This window comes from Piliocolobus tephrosceles, chromosome 10 (genome assembly GCF_002776525.5).
Source record: "Piliocolobus tephrosceles isolate RC106 chromosome 10, ASM277652v3, whole genome shotgun sequence".
Classification (NCBI taxonomy): Eukaryota; Metazoa; Chordata; class Mammalia; order Primates; family Cercopithecidae; genus Piliocolobus; species Piliocolobus tephrosceles.
Window position 1 is genome coordinate 104,596,716 of NC_045443.1, and position 18,813 is coordinate 104,615,528.

At 36.9% G+C, this 18,813-nt stretch overlaps 1 protein-coding gene across 2 annotated transcripts in view; it reads right to left on the reverse strand.

The window, feature by feature from the left end:
* CRY1 (cryptochrome circadian regulator 1) overlaps positions 1 to 18,813 on the reverse strand; it is a 109,413-nt gene that overhangs the window by 2,394 nt on the left and 88,206 nt on the right. The window contains exons 3-13 of one of the 2 annotated variants that reach the window (XM_023195546.1): positions 14,201 to 14,343; positions 11,610 to 11,794; positions 11,053 to 11,141; positions 10,007 to 10,147; positions 9,616 to 9,927; positions 7,694 to 7,845; positions 7,264 to 7,466; positions 7,070 to 7,162; positions 2,900 to 2,971; positions 2,722 to 2,825; positions 1,301 to 1,933 (exon numbers count right to left, since the gene is read on the reverse strand). In XM_023195546.1, coding sequence (XP_023051314.1) covers positions 2,722 to 2,825; positions 2,900 to 2,971; positions 7,070 to 7,162; positions 7,264 to 7,466; positions 7,694 to 7,845; positions 9,616 to 9,927; positions 10,007 to 10,147; positions 11,053 to 11,141; positions 11,610 to 11,794; positions 14,201 to 14,343 — 1,494 coding nt within the window. In that variant the 3' untranslated portion in view covers positions 1,301 to 1,933. Of the gene's footprint in view, positions 1 to 1,300; positions 1,934 to 2,721; positions 2,826 to 2,899; positions 2,972 to 7,069; positions 7,163 to 7,263; positions 7,467 to 7,693; positions 7,846 to 9,615; positions 9,928 to 10,006; positions 10,148 to 11,052; positions 11,142 to 11,609; positions 11,795 to 14,200; positions 14,344 to 18,813 lie in introns of those variants that run through there. The other variant, XM_023195632.1, reaches the window with a different exon arrangement.

Genomic DNA, 18,813 nt, shown 5'->3' on the forward strand with positions numbered 1-18,813 from the left:
GCCTCAAACCCCCAGATCAAGCCATCCTCCCACCTCAGCCTCCCAAGTAGCTGGGACCATAGTGCACACCACCACACCTGGCTAATATATTTGTTGTTTTCTTTTGTAGAGATGGGGTCCCAAGATGTTGTTCAGGCTAATCTTAAACTCCAGGTCTCAAGTGATTCTCCTGCTTCAGTCTCCTAAAGTGCTAGAATTACAGGCATGAGCCACTGTACCTGGTCTTCTTTACTTTTTACTTTTACGTTGATTTTTTAAAAATAGAGAAGGGGTCTTGCTAAATCTCCAGGGCTGGTCTCAAAACTCCTGGCTTTAAGTGATCCTCCGGCCTCAACCCCACAAAGTGTTGGGATGACAGGCATGAACCACCACACCCAGTTCAGATGAGGTCTTGCTCTACCCAGGCTGGAGTACAGTGGCATAATCAGAGCTCACTGCAGCCTTGACTTCTTGGGCTTGTGTGATCCTCCCACTCAGCCTCCAAAAGTGCTGGGATTATAGGCGTGAGCCACCACACCTAGCCTCAGTAATGGCATTTAATTGTGAATTCACTATCCAGGATATTTTAAAAAATGCATATCATCTAAAATGTTATTGTTTCTGTATTTTTACTCAACTTTATCTTCAGTTATCTTTAAATATAATTATCATACTAAATATCTATCATGACTAACGATGGGAAAATGAAAAGCCACTGGTTATAATTCAGAATGGCAAGAACTAACCTACTAGAGAACATTAAAGGGATAATAGCAATAGTAATAAAAATAATGGCAGCTAACCAGAGCTGTGGCATACAGCTATGCAGACTGTGCACTGTACACGCCAGGGGGTGAGACAGCGTGGCAGCCCTGCGGCTAACACTGAGCACCCTATCACATGCCAGCTCATAAGTATTTTACATGGAACTGGACTATAAAGCAGATACTACCCTCATCCCCATTTTATAGATAAGAAGAAAGAAGACACAGAAGGTTAAACTTGCTCAAGACCTCAAAGCTAATGAATGGCAGAATCGGGCATTTGACTAGAGCTCACTCTATTGATTGCTAGCCCATACTGCCTGACTTATGGTTACAAATGCCATTACTTGAAAAAAAATCCCTTTAGTTTTACATTTTTCTTGCATATAATTTTGAAAAATACTGTTTAACTTTAACATATGGTAGCTGTTACTTCATTCAAAATGGTGATGTGGTTTATAGAATCTCTTTGTAATTTGTAACCATGTATCATATAGCAATACTCTCTCCCTTACCAAAAAAGAAAAAAAAAACAAAAAACCACCAAGTACACAAGATTCATATTTGCATATACTTTAATAACAAGGTCATGTTAGTAATAAATGAACAAAGAAACAGAGACAAAGAGAACTTAACACATGATACTTCCACAAGTTTGGGTCTAAAAAGGTTCACATCAAAGTTTAAAACATACACTGTGTTAACAGAGACTACAATACCAATTTAGATTATGCACATTATCTAAAACATTATTATCAAAGAGTGTAAAGTTAGATCAAACGTCAAGAAAATTCTGTCCTAAAATTTTAACAAAGTCTTTTAAGAAAGTCTAAAAACCTCCTTTTTTCCCACTGACTCTCAAAACTTTGAGTTTTAGATCAGAATATCAATTTGTCATTTTAACTTTTACCATACATGAAAAATTATCAAAAATATATTGATGGGTCTATACTAATTGTGACTATATTTACATTAAGCAAATTCTCTTGCCAAGTTCTTTATATACAAATTACCATTTGTCCTCTGTGAAATTCATTAAAAAGTTAAAAACCACAGAAATGTCATTAGAAACAACATATTTCAATATGTAACTGCTTTCCATCAATGAAGAATATTTTTAAATAACTTAATTGAAAAGTATTGAACTCCCCACCAATTTCAGCTGCAACAGTATTCCTCCTGAATGTTTTCTGTGATTTAAGGGGGGAAAAAAAACTAGGTAAAGCTTGATTGCAAAGAATTCAATGACAAAAATGTGATGAGTGTTTATTGATCTTATCTTCAAGATACTTATAGTCTAATTAGATGACATAAAAAAATTAAGCAATAAAAAACGTAAACAGTATTAGATAACTGAAGAAACAAAAAGCTTTTAAAAACTGGCAAATGTACCATATAAATGCTTTTCATACTAATTTAAATCACAAAATGACATCCCAAATCCAATCAAATTGAATGCAGACAAGGCTTTCTGATACTTCCAATAAGGGCCAGCATTTAAAAAAATTTTAACCTATTCCCAAATTGGAAAGAATTTAGATTTTAGAAGCATCACAACAGATAAAAGAAATTTATAAACATTTAAGAGGCAAAGATTTGGGGGAAAGTTCATAAAAAGATTATATTAATGCCACTAAAACAAAGAGGCCGCTTTAATTGTTTCAGACTCACAGTTACATAGTAAGGAAATAAAAAAGTTGTCTTTTTCTAAGAAAAAATTTGATCACAAAATCATAAACATCTCTAATTTAAAGAGCATTGATTCAGATGACCATAAAACTGGTGCAACAATTTCTCCAGTACAGATGCATGTCTCTTGGCCAAAAATTAACTGATTTTGTAAAAATTGCTTAAAAGTTAATGCCTCAAGATTTTCTGGTTTGAAAATAGAGATTCACTCCATTTTGGAAATTATCTTAATTTATATTAATTATATACTCTTAATCTAAAGCAAGAAATAAAGCTCTAAAATATTTACCTAATTAGTGCTCTGTCTCTGGACTTTAGGACCAACACTCTGTGTGTCCTCTTCCTGACTAGGACGTTTCCCACCACTGAGACCAGTACCCATGGAGCTTCTTCCTGCACATTTAAAAAATATATGTTTAAGACAGGAAAAGGAAAAAGATCAGTATGCGCAAATGCTTCATTCTTACCTTGCTTCAACAGCTGAGTTTGCTGACTGTCGCCATGAGTATAGTGTAAAATACCACTCCCTTGAGAGCAACCTGTTAGTATTTAAAACACAGTAGAAATACTTAAAATCAAATCCAAGATGTATATATTATTAAGACTACAAATCCAACTTTCAGTGCTTGTACTTAAGGTCATTTATATGCTTTTAAGACTAAATCTCAATCTTCCTATGAACCAAAAATCACATGCTCAAATCAGGAAAACTTAAATTTAGGCTCACAGAAATGTTGACAGTTCAAAGGCAAAATCACTGATGATCATTTTCTAAGAAACATTTCCTTACTAGATGACAATTTGAAACTTGACCATGGAGGTGAAACACAGGGGCAAGAGTGAGAGAGACATCCTTCCTTGACTCTTGTCCCTTTTCCCCACGCTTTTCCTACAGAGCCCCTCCAAACATATTTCCTTGAGGATAAGGGAATGAGGGCCTGCCCGATGAGTTAAACAATTCAAATCACACTACAAGCAGAAGACACAGACTATGTGGCAGTTACCTAGACTGAGCAATCACATCAACCCTTTTAAAAACAAACACTATTACAGGAGAATAGGTTGGCTAGAACAGAGAAGTATGTTTCAGGGAAACATTTTCATCAGTGTGTCCAGGTTATGGAAAAATATGAGCATTCTGGACCTATCCATGAGCAGGTGGATAGGTCAACACCTTATGGCCTGAACAAGATTGTGTACTTACTTTCATTTTAATTAACTTCAATGCCAGGCAATCAGTGGCAGTTGCTCACCCTAAGTGAGTATGAAGTACTATCCCACAGTTGTTTTAATCTGCTTTTCCCTCATGACTAATAATGCCGACAAACTGATATTTTACAATTAAAAAAAACCCTAAAAGTTAAATAAAAACTAAAACATATTGCTACAGTAGTAAACATATTACAGTCTTTTATTATAAGAATAGAAGTACTTTAAGATATCTACATATAGTTTATTCCTTTCCTGAGCACATGTGCACAAACACACAAATACAAAGATGAGCAGAGAAAAATGCAATTTGTGTTGCAGAGATTAAGAATGTTCCACAGTCATTAAAACAAAACAAAACTAAGAAAAGTCAAAGAATTTTGCCCTTTAATGTGCCTTGTAAGGTACTATAAAAGCCTACAGACAAGATAAGTGTATGGCATAAAAGAATATGCTTTAGAAGCATTTAAGTCCTTTCAAATGGGGCAGAAACCTGAGGGGAGAAATGTATAGCATAGCCCAAGTCGTGTCTTTTCACAATTTCCCATCTCCAGGTCTAAAATGTTTTTTCCTTCATCTGGCTACCCAAATGCTACTCAATCCTGCCACCTTTCAAGAAAATTTCTCTAGTCCCTTCAGCTCTCAATAATCTCTCCCTTTTCTCATATTGCACATGGAGGCAGCATCTTACAATTTGTCACTTTTTCATTTGTTTTTGTTTTCCCTCCACATCCCCATTTAGACTTAAGTTCTACTTAGCTTTTCATGTCTCAAGTCTTTTGAAAGCCTCCAAGAACCCGGCTACAAACTATGTTATAGGCAAATATTTACACAATTAAAATAATTTCAAGATTTATTAATTCTTCTATTATATAATACACTACCCTACATTTATACATCTGCAAAGCAAAACTGTCCCAATTTAACCTGCTACCATGATTAGCTTTTGAATATAATTCCAAATAAAGGACAGAGGTTTGAGTGGTCTAAGAAGCAGTTTGTGCCATCGTGCATTAGCCCAGCCCTTGGTTCCTAGTTCTTTGCTACCTTCCTGTTATCTTAGTGTTTCACAGAGCTTCTGTCCCTCACTCATATGTGGGCTGACAAGGCAGGCTGTGAAGTGAACAAGAGATCTGAAAGAACTTTTGAAATGATTATCTTGTGGAAGTTTATTCAAATTGTAGGAGATCCTGAGAAGGAACATTTCTCAATTATACTGCCATCATTGGCAACTGTCGACTGCTGGGTAGATCACATTCCAGCAATAAAATATTTTCTCTTGTAAACACATATGGCATTCCATTTGCAGAGGAGGCCCAGTGATGCAGGAAGAAGTACAACCTTTGGAGTTAGTCAGACTTGGATCTGAATCTTAGGCTCAACTACTTACTAACTGTGGGATCTTAGTTAAGTTACCTAATCTTTCTAGGATTATTTCCCCAAATATAAAATGAGGATCCCACTACTTCCTCCCCAGGTTATTGTGAGAAAGTAAGCAAAATCCCTTAGTATCTACTGGTCACAAGGTAGGCAGTCAAAATGTGAGTGCTTTTGTCCCCATCTCCCAAAACTAATTCTTGGAGGATAAAATACATGCCGTTTTCATGAGGATGCAGGATATTTCTGAATTCAAAAAGGTTCAATTTTTAAAAGGTTTTATTCTTAATATCAACTTAGAACATCTGACTTTACAACAATATAACCAGGTATTGACACTGATACAATGTGTTTATATAATTTTATGCTCTTTTATCATACGTAGAGATTTCTTTTTTTTCCCTTCAATTTTTATTTTAAGTTCTGGGGTACATGTGCAGGATGTGCAGGTTTGTTACATAGGCAAAACATGTGCCATGGTGGTTTGCTGCACAGATTAACCCATTACCTAGGTATTAAGACCAGCATATATTAGCTATGCTTCCTAATGCTCTCCCTGCCCCTGCTCCCCCAACAGACCCCAGCACGTGTGTTTGGTTGTTTTTGTTGTTGTTTTTTGTTTTTGAGATGGAATTTTTGCTCTTGTTACCCAGGCTGGAGTGCGATGGCGCTATCTCAGCTCACTGCAACCTCCTCCTCCCGGGTTCAAGTGATTCTCCTGCCTCAGCCTCCCGAGTAGCTGGGATTACAGGCATGCGTCACCACACCTGGCCAATTTTGTCTTTTTAGTAGAGACGGGGATTTCTCCATGTAGGTCAGGGGCTGGTCTCGAACTCCCGACCTCAGGTGATCCACCCACCTCGGCCTCCCAAAGTGCTGGGAATACAGCTGTGAGCTACTGTACCCGGCCCCAGTATGTGTTATTCTCTGCATGTATCCATGTGTTCTCATCATTCTACTTCCACTTACAAGTGAGAACAGAAGGTGTTTGGTTTTCTGTTCCTGCCTTAGTTTGCTGAGGATAATGGCTACAAGCTCCATCCATGTCCCTGCAAAGGACACTATTTTGTTCCTTTTTATGGCTGCATAGTATTTCGTGGTACATATGTACCACATTTTCTTTATCTAGTCTATCGTCGACTGGCATTTAGGTTGGTTCCATGTCTTTGCTAATGTGAATAGTGCTGCAATGAACAGATGTGTGCACGTATCTTTATAACAGAATGATTTATATTCCTTTGGGTATATACCCAGTAATGGGATTGCTTGGTCAAATGGCATCTCTGCTTCTAGATCTTTGAGGAATCACCACACTGTCTTCCACAATGGTTGAACTAATTCACATTCCCATCAACAGTGTACAACCCTCCTTTTTTCTCTGCATCCTCACCAGCATCTGTTGTTTCTTGACTTTTTAATAATCACCATTCTCACTGATGCTGTCCTATTTTTTAATCAAATTACTGAGCTTCATGCTATTTTTGGTCAAAGCCAAAAAAAATAATATGATGATTCAAATTTCCAACACATACTGAGTTCCTGAAATTATTAATATCACACATAAGAATTTACATGGTCACTAAATTCGTATTATACAGAAAAATACTACAGACTTTATAAGAAAAAACTCATGTTCAAAAAGACTAGAGGGCTCTATGCATGTGTACAATAAATCTTTTGGCCATGTTCACAGGGCCACTGACTTTCTTAACTAATTACCTTATAGTTGTTGTACATCTAAAGAGTAAAAAATAATAAGCATTCTGAAAATATGACATTTGAGTTTCATTTTATCCTTAAAATTGCTCTCCTCAGTTTGTAAAAGCTTTAACTTGACCCAACATCTATTATACGGAATGATGTTTTCCATCTCTAAAATGTCATCAATGGAGTGAAGAGATGTGTCTGAGTGCACATGTATGCATGCATACAAAGAATCTATTAAGTTAATTTCAAAGATTTTTATAAAATGTTAGTGAGGATCAATAACAAATATATTTGTTTAATAACCTCTTCATGTGACTAAGTGCAGAAATTTCCTTTTCACTTACTTCCACTGCTGCTACAACCTGGGATATTTTCTGCAGCATATCCCATGAAGCCTCCATTCCCATTAGGATTAGAAGGTACTGATGCTAGAAGACCTAAAGGACAAAAGAATTTTCTTTTAAATTATGATCAAGATAAAATTCAAAGATAGGTACATAAACAGCTGCCAAAGAAACAAAGACAGTTATGAACATACCTAGTCCTCTATATCGTGAAAGCTGCTGATAGATCTGTTTCATCCTTTCAATATTCAAACGGCTTGCCTCAGCATGGTTCACCATTGGTTTAGGATAATTAATTCCTATCAAACATTTGGCTACCTTTTGGATACCTTCTGGTGCATTCCAGGGATCATAGATATATTTTGCAGGGAAGCCTCTTAGGACAGGCAAATAACGCCTTTGGCAGAAAAAAGAAAGATTACTAATAAAATGCACTCTAAGCAAACTATAACAACTACTAGCTATGAGAGACCAAAATCAAATCAATACCATTTAAATGATCTGTTTGCCCTTCTCATCTCTGCTGCCCATCATGAGTGGGGAATACTTTAAGCATTGATTAACCATGAAAAGCTCTTCTTCAATTAACTATTCCAAACTGAGTAGTAATCACCCTTGATTTACCTGATATAGTCTCCATTGGGATCTGTTCTCCTACCAAACCCAACAGGGCAATAGCAGTGAAAAAACTGCTGAAAAAAGGAACTACAAGACAGCCACATCCAGCTTCCAGCATTTATGCTCCAATCTGCATCAAGCAATAATTCTTCAAATACCTTCAGAAGTAACAGTAACCAATTAGTTTGCACACACATAATTCGCAAAGCAAGCATTTTCAAGGTCACAGTAGATCCAAAGTCAAGGCAAAGAAAATCTAGCACAGAATTGTAAAATTAAACATTCCAAAGTTAGCTTCCCTGTCTATATTCTGTTCTATAATGAGCTCTTCCAGGGAAAGAAACATAGTGGTAATATAGTATGCTTCTGAAGAGAATTTACTTTTCCAACCTCTGCAGTGCTACTGGGAGAATGGAAGTAAAAAAAAAATTCCAATCACTGATTTAAAAGGATATTATTAGTAGACACAGGAAAAGCAGTAAACCACTTTCAAGAAAGCAAAAATGTTATTACATAAAACACCAACAAAAACTTAGCTTAGTATACTAGCCTAAATAAAGGAAGCATACTCAAATATAAAATCATGTAAAAATATATACTAGCATTGCATAGTTTAATTTTGAATTCCTTGATCAGAAAGAAAATATAATTAAAATAAATGATTTTTATATATATTCATTAAGTATGTTATATATTGTCTTTGTATATACAACTGTGTACTAGGAAATGTAAGAAATTAAAAAACACACACACACATACACAGGCTCAGAAATGGTCCTTGGATGGGGCAAATGTATGATATTGCCAGAAACGTAAAAAATGTATACAATGGCCGGGCACGGTGGCTCATGCCTGTAATCCCAGCACTTTGGAAGGCTGAGGCAAGGGGATCATTTGAGGTCAGGAGTTCAAGACAAGCCCTGGCAATGTGGCAAAACCCTGTCTCTACTAAAAATACAAAATTAGCGGGGCACAGTGGTGGGCATCTGTAATCCCAGCTACTTGGGAGGTTGAGGCAGGAGAATCGCTTGAACCTGGGAGGCATAGGTTGCAGTGAGCCGAGATCATGCCATTGCACCCCAGCCAGGGCTACAGAGCGAGACTCCATCTCAAAAAAAAAAAAAAAAGTATGTAAGTCTTATTACATGTAACCCACAAGATGATGTCACAAAATGTAGTATGCTTCTTTTTACATAATAGAAGTATTACTAAAAAGTTGTGAAGTTGAAGTGAGGTGAAATGATTTATATTTTAAAATGTATTTTATTTTTTTTGTTTGAGACTGAGTCTTGCTCTGTCGCCCATGCTGGAGTACAGTGGCGTGATCTCGGCCCACTGCAAGCTCCGCCTCTCGGGTTCACGCCATTCTCCTGCCTCAGCCTCCCGAGTAGCTGAGACTACAGGCGCCTGCCACCACGCCCAGCTAATTTTTTTTGTATTTTTAGTAGAGATGGGGTTTCACTGTGTTAGGCAGGATGGCCTCGATCTCCTGACCTCGTGATCCACCTGCCTTGGCCTCCCAAAGTGCTGGGATTACAGGCGTGAGCCATTGTGCCCAGCCCTGTTTTAAAATTTATAATATGAATTCACTATCTGTAGGAACTCGAGTGAATTCTTTGGTGACAAAAACATCACCTATATCTATCAACAAATTCAGTGTTAAATTTTACAGTTCTCTTAGTGGCTAGACTGGTTTAACCGTTAAAATGACTTTAGGTTAATCAATTTAACCAGTTTTCACCTTTTTGCTTGTCGGATTATACCATCTTTCGCTCTGAAAGTGTGCCCATATTTGGGGAATTAAATATTTTATCCACTGAAAAACTACATTATAAATCAATCTACGTAACAGACAACTTCTAGGATTTGTTTTATTAAGGTAAGGATTCCTTCAAAATAAGGCATGCTACATCAGTTAGAACACTTACCTTCATTCCTTCTTCCCAACTAATCCACAGGTCCCCTCGTGTCAGGAAGCAAGCAACTGCATGCCTGGCTAGATGATGGATCCAACCCTCCTGACGAAGCTGTGTCATGATGGCATCAATCCATGGGAAGCCTGTCCGGCCTTCTGCCCATTTGGCTAAAGCCTCAGGATTTTTATCCCAAGGAATCTGAACACAGATAGGGTTTCCTTCCATTTTATCAAAGCGTGGATTATTTGTTGCTGCTGTATAGAAAAATTCACGCCATAATAGTTGCCCATAAAGGGAAAGGGGAGGGGAACTGTTCTTCTTTACCTATGGTTAAAAAGCAAAGAAGTATTATCAGAATGTTTTTTTAAAGTATTAAACAATAAGCTCCAATTTTAGAGAATACCTTTTTGTAGAGATCTGTTAGTTTGAAGTAAAACAGTCGACATGACAAACAACCAAATCGGAGATAAGGACTAAGTCCAGTAGGACTTGCAAGCAGAGAATTTGCATTCATTCGAGGTCTTTCAAAATTTGCCACCCATGCCTGAAAACACAGACAGAAAATTACATTAACTCATTGTCTTTTTCATTTTAAAAGGACGCTCAGATGGAGATTTTTTTAAAAAAAGTTACATAGTTCTTGGAAAATAAAATCTTATCCTAGCCACAAATTACATGTTTTAATAGAAAATAAGACAGGATAAAAAGTGAGCATTCTTTTGTTTCAGTCATCCTTGTGCAGCACATACTCATGTGAAATAAACTACCTTCAAATTTCCAACCGAAAGCTGATAGCACCTTCAATCTCTCTCTCTCTCTCTCTTTTTTTTTCTCTAAGACAGAGTCTCGCTTTGTCATCCAGGCTGGACTGCAGTGGCGCAATCTCGGCTCACTGCAACCTCCAGCTCCTGGGTGGATTCTCCTGCCTCAGCCTCTTGAGTAGCTGGGACTACAGGCATGTGCCACCACGCCACACCCCGCTAATTTTTGTATTTTTAGTAGGGATGGGATTTCACCATATTGGCCAGGCTGGTCTCAAACTCCTGACCCCAAGTGATCCGCCTGCCTCAGCCTCCCAAAACTCTGGGATTACAGAGGTAAGCCACCATGCCTGGCTTTTAACCTGTCTCTTTAACACAAAGGTAAAGGTGAAATATAATTCTATTCTAGTTTCGAAATTATGGCCACTAAATACTAGCTTACGTAGAAAGAACAGAAGAGGTAGTGCGGTAGTAGCTAAAGGGGAAATAATTGGGAGAGAAGGAGAAAGAGCATTTAAATGAGGAGATGGTAGTTAATTTTCAAACAATTAGGTTTGTGCTATTTTAATCATTTCCCTTAATCCTCTCCTTCCAACAATCTATTTGTTATTTTCAAAAGAGAGAAAAATTATTTTTTAAATGACAGTTTGGAAATATAAGCATAGCTATATAATCTACGTTATCATACTTTTCTTTCCAAATGCCTTTCCAAACGAGTAAGTGCTTCAGTTTCTCCGCCTGGCCACACTGCAGAGGATAAGCCATCTGTATCAAAACCTAAAAGAAAGAAAAGAAAAAAACATAATTCTTCTGAAACTAAAGTAATTTTTATTTAACCCCAATAACTGGGAGAACAAATTACTTTGCAGAAATCTTCTGAAACTAAAGTAATTTTTATTTAACCCCAATAACTGGGAGAACAAATTACTTAGAAGAAAAATTGAGAGAGTACCATAAAAATGAACTGAGGGCCTAAATAAGCCCTCACCTACAGAGGATATAACATGGTTTGACATGGTTTCAATTTTTTAGTCTGCACATCTTAAGGTGATAACAATAGATCACATATTTATAGAACATATAAATGATAAACATATCACTTCTTAAAGGGTTCTTTTTCTTCTCCCCCTGCCCTTTCTTTCTCTCCTAATGCAAAATACTTTACATGGCAAAATTAAAAGGGAAATTTTCTGAGTAATTTCTGATTAACTTTTAAGCCTCACACTGATTACAGTTTACACTCACCTAGCTCTTCCAGTGAAGGGACTCCATATTTCTCATCATGGTCATCAGACAAAGGAGTTGTGCACTTTTCTATCACTTCTGAAGTAATTGTTTCTACTGGTATCTCCAGTGGTTCCATTTTGCTGATGAGAGTCTGGAATCTTTTATAAGTCAGAGGCGGTTGTCCACCATTGAGTTCTATGATCCTATAACAAGAGTTAGTAAAATGTAGTTAGTATAAAAAAAGACAATAAATTTTGGCTAACAAGCTCTCAAAAGGCTTAAAAAGCAGAAAATAAAATTAACCACTGAAGTCTTTGAGAAGAATGTTAGCTTGTTATAATGACCAAGAAATGTGTTCAAAATAATTAATGAGTCCAAAAATCATTCTCTTGAGCTTCTAGACATCCTCTAGGTATCAAATATACACACTACACAAATATTAACACCTTTAAGACACAGAATATTAAGAACTTATGAGAGGAAAAAACAAGTAAGTGGGTAAATTAGTCTAAAGGTAATTACAAAAAGTTAATACACAGAGACATATGAAAAACATGTTATGGCCCAGCTCAAAGAATCTCAATCATCAATAAAAACTAAACCAGGTTGATAATTATATGAAAGAGTAATCAGCGGGTCTCATTTAGGAAAAATAAATTTTATTGTATATATGTGAGTTTACAACACATTATGGGATACACGTAGGCAGTAAAATGGTTACTATAGTGAAGCAGATTAACATATTTATAATCTCAGATAGTTACTTTTTTGTATGTGTGACAAAAGCAGCTAAAATCTACTTATTTGATAAAAATTCCAAATAAAAGACAATTTTATTAACTAAAATCCTTACTCTGTACACTAGACCTCTAGTGTTGTTCATCTTACGTAACTTCTACTTTGTATTCTTGGACCTACATTCCTGATAGGGTTTGGCTGTGCCCCCACCAAAATCTCATCTTGAGTTGTAACGCCCACAATTCCCACATGTCGTGGGAGGGATCTTGTGGGAGGTAACTGAATCATGGGAGCAGGTCTTTCCCATGCTGTTCTCATGATAGTAAGTCTCACAAGATCTGATAGTATTTAAAAGGGGGAGTTTCCCTGCACAAGTTCCCTACTTATTCATAGGGTTGCAATGAATTTTGCTGAATGTAATGATACTACAATACTACTACTGAGGACACTGTTAACTACACAACAGTAACAAAATGAGAATCTTTGGACAAAACATTTTCTATATGTTACATTTTAATATGATAGATTACATATAGTAAATATTCACACTCAATCCAATAAACACTTATTTTTTTGAGATGGAGTCTTGCTCTGTTGCCCAGGCCGGAATGCAGTGACACTATCTTGGCTCACTGCAACCTCTGCTTCCTGGGTTCAAGTGATTCTCCTACCTCAGCCTCCCAAATAGCTGGGATTACAGGCGCCTGCCACCACGCCCAGATAATTTTTGTATTTTTAGTAGAGACGGGGTTTCACCATTTTGGCCAGGCTGGTCTTGAACTCCTGACCTCGTGATCCACCTGCCTCGGCCTCCCAAAGTGCTGGGATTACAGGCATGAGTCATCACGCCTGGCCTAAACACTTAATTTTATGCATAACACTGAGTCTCCTACCTAGAAGCAACTGCTTTTATCCTGTTTTGCCCCCTCCTTGCTATGAGCTCCCTAAAGTTAAGCAAATTGGTGAGCTCTAAGGCAAGATTATTACTAAAAGGTACATGAATTCTAGCTTAGCATCAAGTAAGACCTTTGTCTGAATCAAATCATGATTTTTTGATACATTTAAAATGTGAAATCAAATCAACTAGTTTGTCATGTTACAGAATTTGTTTTAGTAACTTGATAAAATATAAAAATTACTAAAAAAGTAAAATGTTTAAAAGGTAAATAAATTATAAGATTTCAGTACTTAAAAGGACAATGGTATGCCAAAAGTTTAAAAAGTTAACAAGTTTTATAGACCTCTAAGACTCATAGTATACAATACTCCCTAAATTTAAGTTCGACCACAGAATTTCTGTGGGACAAAGCATCACCAAGGACTGGTGTCTGAAGAAATACACTTTGAAAAATATTCTATTATGCCATTGTTCAGAGGACTACAGCTATGCAATGTTATATTACACCCAATTTGCATCTGGATTTAAAATCCAGATAGACAAGATAGGTATACATGAAATAAGATAACATTAAACAAGCATACAAAATATGTCAAGGCAATTTATACTAAGTATAACTATAAAATTGATAATGCTAAGAGTCCAGAAAGGCAAGACCACAGGAGGCTGAGTTAAGAGTAGTCAAGGAAAATTCTGTAATAGTCTTAATCCGTAATAGTTTTGAAATTGAAATGCTGAGACCTGTCATTGGGTCAATAGCGGCTAAATAAAATGCTAAGGATTTGACATATGTTCACTTAATTCTCCCAAAACTCTATGAAGTACACGCTATCATTTCTACTTTATAAACCTCAGTTAAAAACGTATCTATGTAGTTAATACCAACGAACTATATACTTAAAAATGGTTAAGATGGTAAATATTATGTTATATGCATTTTCTCACAGTAAAAAAAAAAAAAAAAAGAACTCACTTGTCTAGGTCATACAATGTATGTGAAATTCTTACAATGACTTCTACTCCAGCTTCAGTTGCCAGTTTCTTAATAGCTGCATCTCGTTCCTTTCCAAAGGGCTCAGAATCATACTCAATTGAAAGTTTAGTAATGTTCCATTCCTAAAGTAAGAGAAAGGGGAACAATGTACACCAATTCTAATAGTTATTTTTTCTATCATAACAAAAAGTGAAAAAGCTGAAAATCTACATATCAAAGGATTATACATAAATTAAACTTTGAATATGCAGGAAAAAGTAAACAATTTATCAATTAAAAAATACGTAAGTAACAAATGCATAACCCATTAGATTCCAGGCTTTATGCTTGGCAACAGACAATCTGGCAAAGCAATATGCTTAAAACCAGCTCTTACACTAAATGTGTTTGTAGAACACTTTACTTTTTCAAATTACTCATACTTACATTATTTCATTCGAGCCTCAAAACAACACTCAAGAGTTTGGCACTTTGGTTAGTATTTCCATTTTGGTTTATTTTTAAAACTTAGGGACTTGCCAGAGTTCACAGAGAGCCAGACCACCTGAATTTATGTCTGTTGAGTCTAAGACCTGATCTTTGGCAAACCTTTGATAGTTGATATGGTATAAGCTGCCTGGCTGAGGTCGTGTGTGAGTGTGTGTGTGTGCAAATATTTTCTTTCTGATTACTAAAACAATGTTAACTGAAAAATTTGGAGATGGTAATAATAATAGCAGTTACTTATTATCAGGAGCTATGTTAGTAAGTTCTGTACATCTCTTTACACTGATTTTAAATGAGGAAACTGTGACTTAAAGGAATTAGTTGATTTTTCTTAAGGATAATTTTTTTTTTTAAATTCTAAGTCTATTCTGATTTATCTCATAAAGAAAAAATTCTACCATTATTTAACTGCCTATATGGTAACATACTATAATTCACCAAACACCTCCAGATGAGACAAGGGCTGTTCCAATGGTGGGTTAAAAAAAACTGCTATTCTAGGCTGGGTGCGGTGGCTCAAAACTGTAATCCTAGCACTTTGGGAGGCTGAGGTGGGTGGATCACCTGAGGTCAGGAGTTCAAGACCAGTCTGGCCAACATGGTGAAACCCCATCTCTACTAAAAATAAAAACATCAGCTGGGTGTGGTGGCACATGCCTGTAATCTCCCAGCTACTTGGCAGGCTGAGGAAGTAGAACCACTTGAACCGGGAGGTGGAGGTTGCAGTGAGGTGAGATTGTGCCACTGCACTCCAACCTGAGCGACAGGAGCGAGGCTCCATCTCAAAAAAAAAAAAAAAAAAAAAAAAAAAAAAAAAAAAAATTGCTATTATAAACTTTACAGTATATATCTTTACCTTTATGCATACATCTTACAAATTTTAGGGTATTTATCCAATTTTTTCCTAGAAATAATCCCTTGGAAAACAACTGATGGATCAAAGACAAGCACATTCAAAATTCTGATAGGCTGTCAAATTAGGTACCCGAAAGACTGTACAAATTTATATTCCCATCAGCAGTGCACCTAAGTGCTTGATCTCCACAACACACTTGCCAATAATATGTATTAGTAATCGTTGTTTTTTTTGTTTGTTTTTTTAAGACGACGTCTCACTTTGTCACCCAGGTGCAAGCAAGTGCAGTGGCATGATCTCGGCTCACTGCAACCTCCACCTCCCAGGTTCAAGCGATTATCCTGCCTCAGCCTCCTGAGTAGCTGGGATTAAAGGCACACACCACCACAACTAGCTAATTTTTATATTTTCAGTAGAGATGGCATTTCACCATATTGGCCAGGCTGGTTTCAAACTCCTGACCTCCGTCTACCTCGGCCTCCCAAAGTGCTGGAATTACAGGCGTGAGCCACCATGCCCAGCCAGTAATTATTTTTAAATGCCTGTTAAACTACTAGGAAAAAACTAGTATCTCATTAAAAATTTTTTCCGTTCTTAAAAGTCCCGAAGAGTGCGCATCAAGAAATTAAGGGCTGTTGACTTTCAGGAATAAAATTTGAGCGTGGAAATAACTTTTACATTCTGCAGCATTGCTCAGAGTTGTTAGTACAAACTTGCTATTTTTGACATTTAAAAATAAAATTAAGATGACAATAGAAAAGCATTCTATTTATTTGTTTTATAGTGAGGTAGTATAGAATAGTTTAAAAACACAGGATCTAGTAAGTTAGATTTCCTAAGTTCAAAGACTGGCTCAACTACTGAGGCAAGCTGCTAAACTCTCCATGCCTATTTCCTAGTCTATAAAATGGGTAGAATAAGTAAGGTGCAGAGGCAGTGCCTGACACATAATAAACCCTATGTAAGTATATGCTACAGTAAAGTGAAAACATTAACTATATTATTGGGCTGCTAAAGAATTAAATAACATAATGCACATAAAGTGTTTAGAACAGAGCACAGTGCATAGCAAGCCCTCAATGAATGACAGCAATTCTTTTTCTTTTCTTCTTCTTTTTTTTAATGAGTTAGGGTCCCACTCTGTTGCCCAAGTTGGAATGCAATGGTGCAATCATAGCTCATTGCAACCTCAGACTCCTGGACTTGAGCAGTTCTCCCACCTCAACCTCCCGAGTAGCAAGGACTACAGGCATGCACCACCACACCCAGCTAACTTAATTTTTTTTTGTAAAGACAGGGTCTCACTATATTGCCCAAGCTAGTCTGAAAATCCTGGCCTGAAGAGATCCTCCTGCCTCAGCCTCCCAACGTGCTGTGATTACAGACGACAGCCAATGTGCCTAGTACGATTTAATAATATTTTTTGAAAAATATTATTTTAAATCTTAGGTAGTAAATATTGAGATGAGTCAATAAATAACACCTTCTGCCCCTTTTCCTTCTTGAGTTCAGTCACGTAAGCCAGGGGGCTAAAGATAAAAATATCAGCCATATTATCAGCAAAGCTGAATTGTAGAAAATTGTAGAATTCAGGACAGGTAAACTTGCTAATACTATTTCACTGCTGAATCAAACAGATTTACCTACTCAATCATAAGCAGCACCTCCCTGCAGTGTTGTTTTTCCCTATAAAACGTATTACATAGAAGAGGAGAATACAATGTGTGCTCTCTACAACTGAAAGAAAAGGAACCGTCTGAGCTAAACTAGCCCAGCTGCTTCTCCTAAACTCACCAATGAGATCATCCACTTTTCCTTCCCTGGGGATAAATTAGTGAACATCTCTCCACAAGAAAAATGAAAATCTAGGGAAAAGAAAGTTTCCTAAACATTAAATGTATTCATGAATACACTAAATATTTATTGTAATTCTAATTATATGACAGATACTACGCTAGAAGCTCCTCTCCTGGAGCTTATTGAAAATGAGTGGCAATACAGAGGTAAATTAATACATAACTATTAGGGGAAAAAATGCTATGATAAAGAATACAGGGATGGAGTGTGAGGTGTAAGCTAATAATGCACACTCTGCCTTCCATGACTGCACCGGTTAGACTTCAAGTAAGCTATAAACGCAAATATCCTTGTTTTTTCCTATCTTGGGTAGAAAGCATTCAATGTTTCACCTTTAAGTATGATTCTGTGTTTTTTTGTAGACTTCCTTTATCAAATTGCTATTTAGCACTTGATATGGTTTGGCTGTGTCCCAACCCAAATCTCATTTTGAATTGTAGCTCCCATAATCTCCCCATGTCATGGGAGGGATCCAGTGGGAGGTAACTGAATCATGGGGGCAGGTTTTGCCTGTGCTGTTCTCATGACAATGAATAAGTCTCACGAGGTCTAATGGTTTTTTAAAGAGCAGTTCCCCTACACACGACCTCTTGTCTGCCACCACGTAAGATGTACCTTTGCTCCTCCAGGCTGTCCTCCTTAGGAGGACAGCCCGAGCTCGGGAGTTTGAGACCACTCTGGGCAACATGGTGAAATCCCGTCTCCAATAAAAATACAACAATTAGACAGACATGGTGGTGGGTGCCTGTAATTCCAGCTACTCAGGAGGCTGAGGCAGGAGAATTGCTTGAACCTGGGAGGTGGAGGTTGTAATGAGCCAAGATTGCACCACCGCACTCTAGACTGGGCAACAGCGAGACTCGATCTCAAAAAAAAAAAAAGAAAAATTATGTATATATATACACACATACACATACACACACACACACACACACACACAGCCAGGTTCACAGCCAGGTGCAGTGGCTCATACCTGTAATCCAGCACTTTGGAAAGTCAACATGGGAGGATGGCTTGAGCACAGGAGTTCGAGCTCAGCCTAGGTAACATAGTGAGACTACATAGTGTCTTTACAAAAAAACCTTTTTTTAAATAAAAAATATTGCTAGATTCAATTTAGTGATTTCTGAGTCTTTGTTTATGGGGGGCACTTGGCTATACTTTTAATTTTTTCCTAAACTTTCCTTGTCAGGTTTTGGTAGCAGGATTATGCTGTTCTCATAAAATGAGTTAGGAAGTAATCTCAATCTTGTTTTCTGAAAGAGTTTAAGAAGGAAATATTTCCTTCTTAAATATGTGACAAAGTTCAAAATGCAGCCATCTAAGGGCTTGGAGTTTATTTATGGGAAGGTTTTTCATTATAAATTCAATTTCTTTAAGAGATATAGGGTTA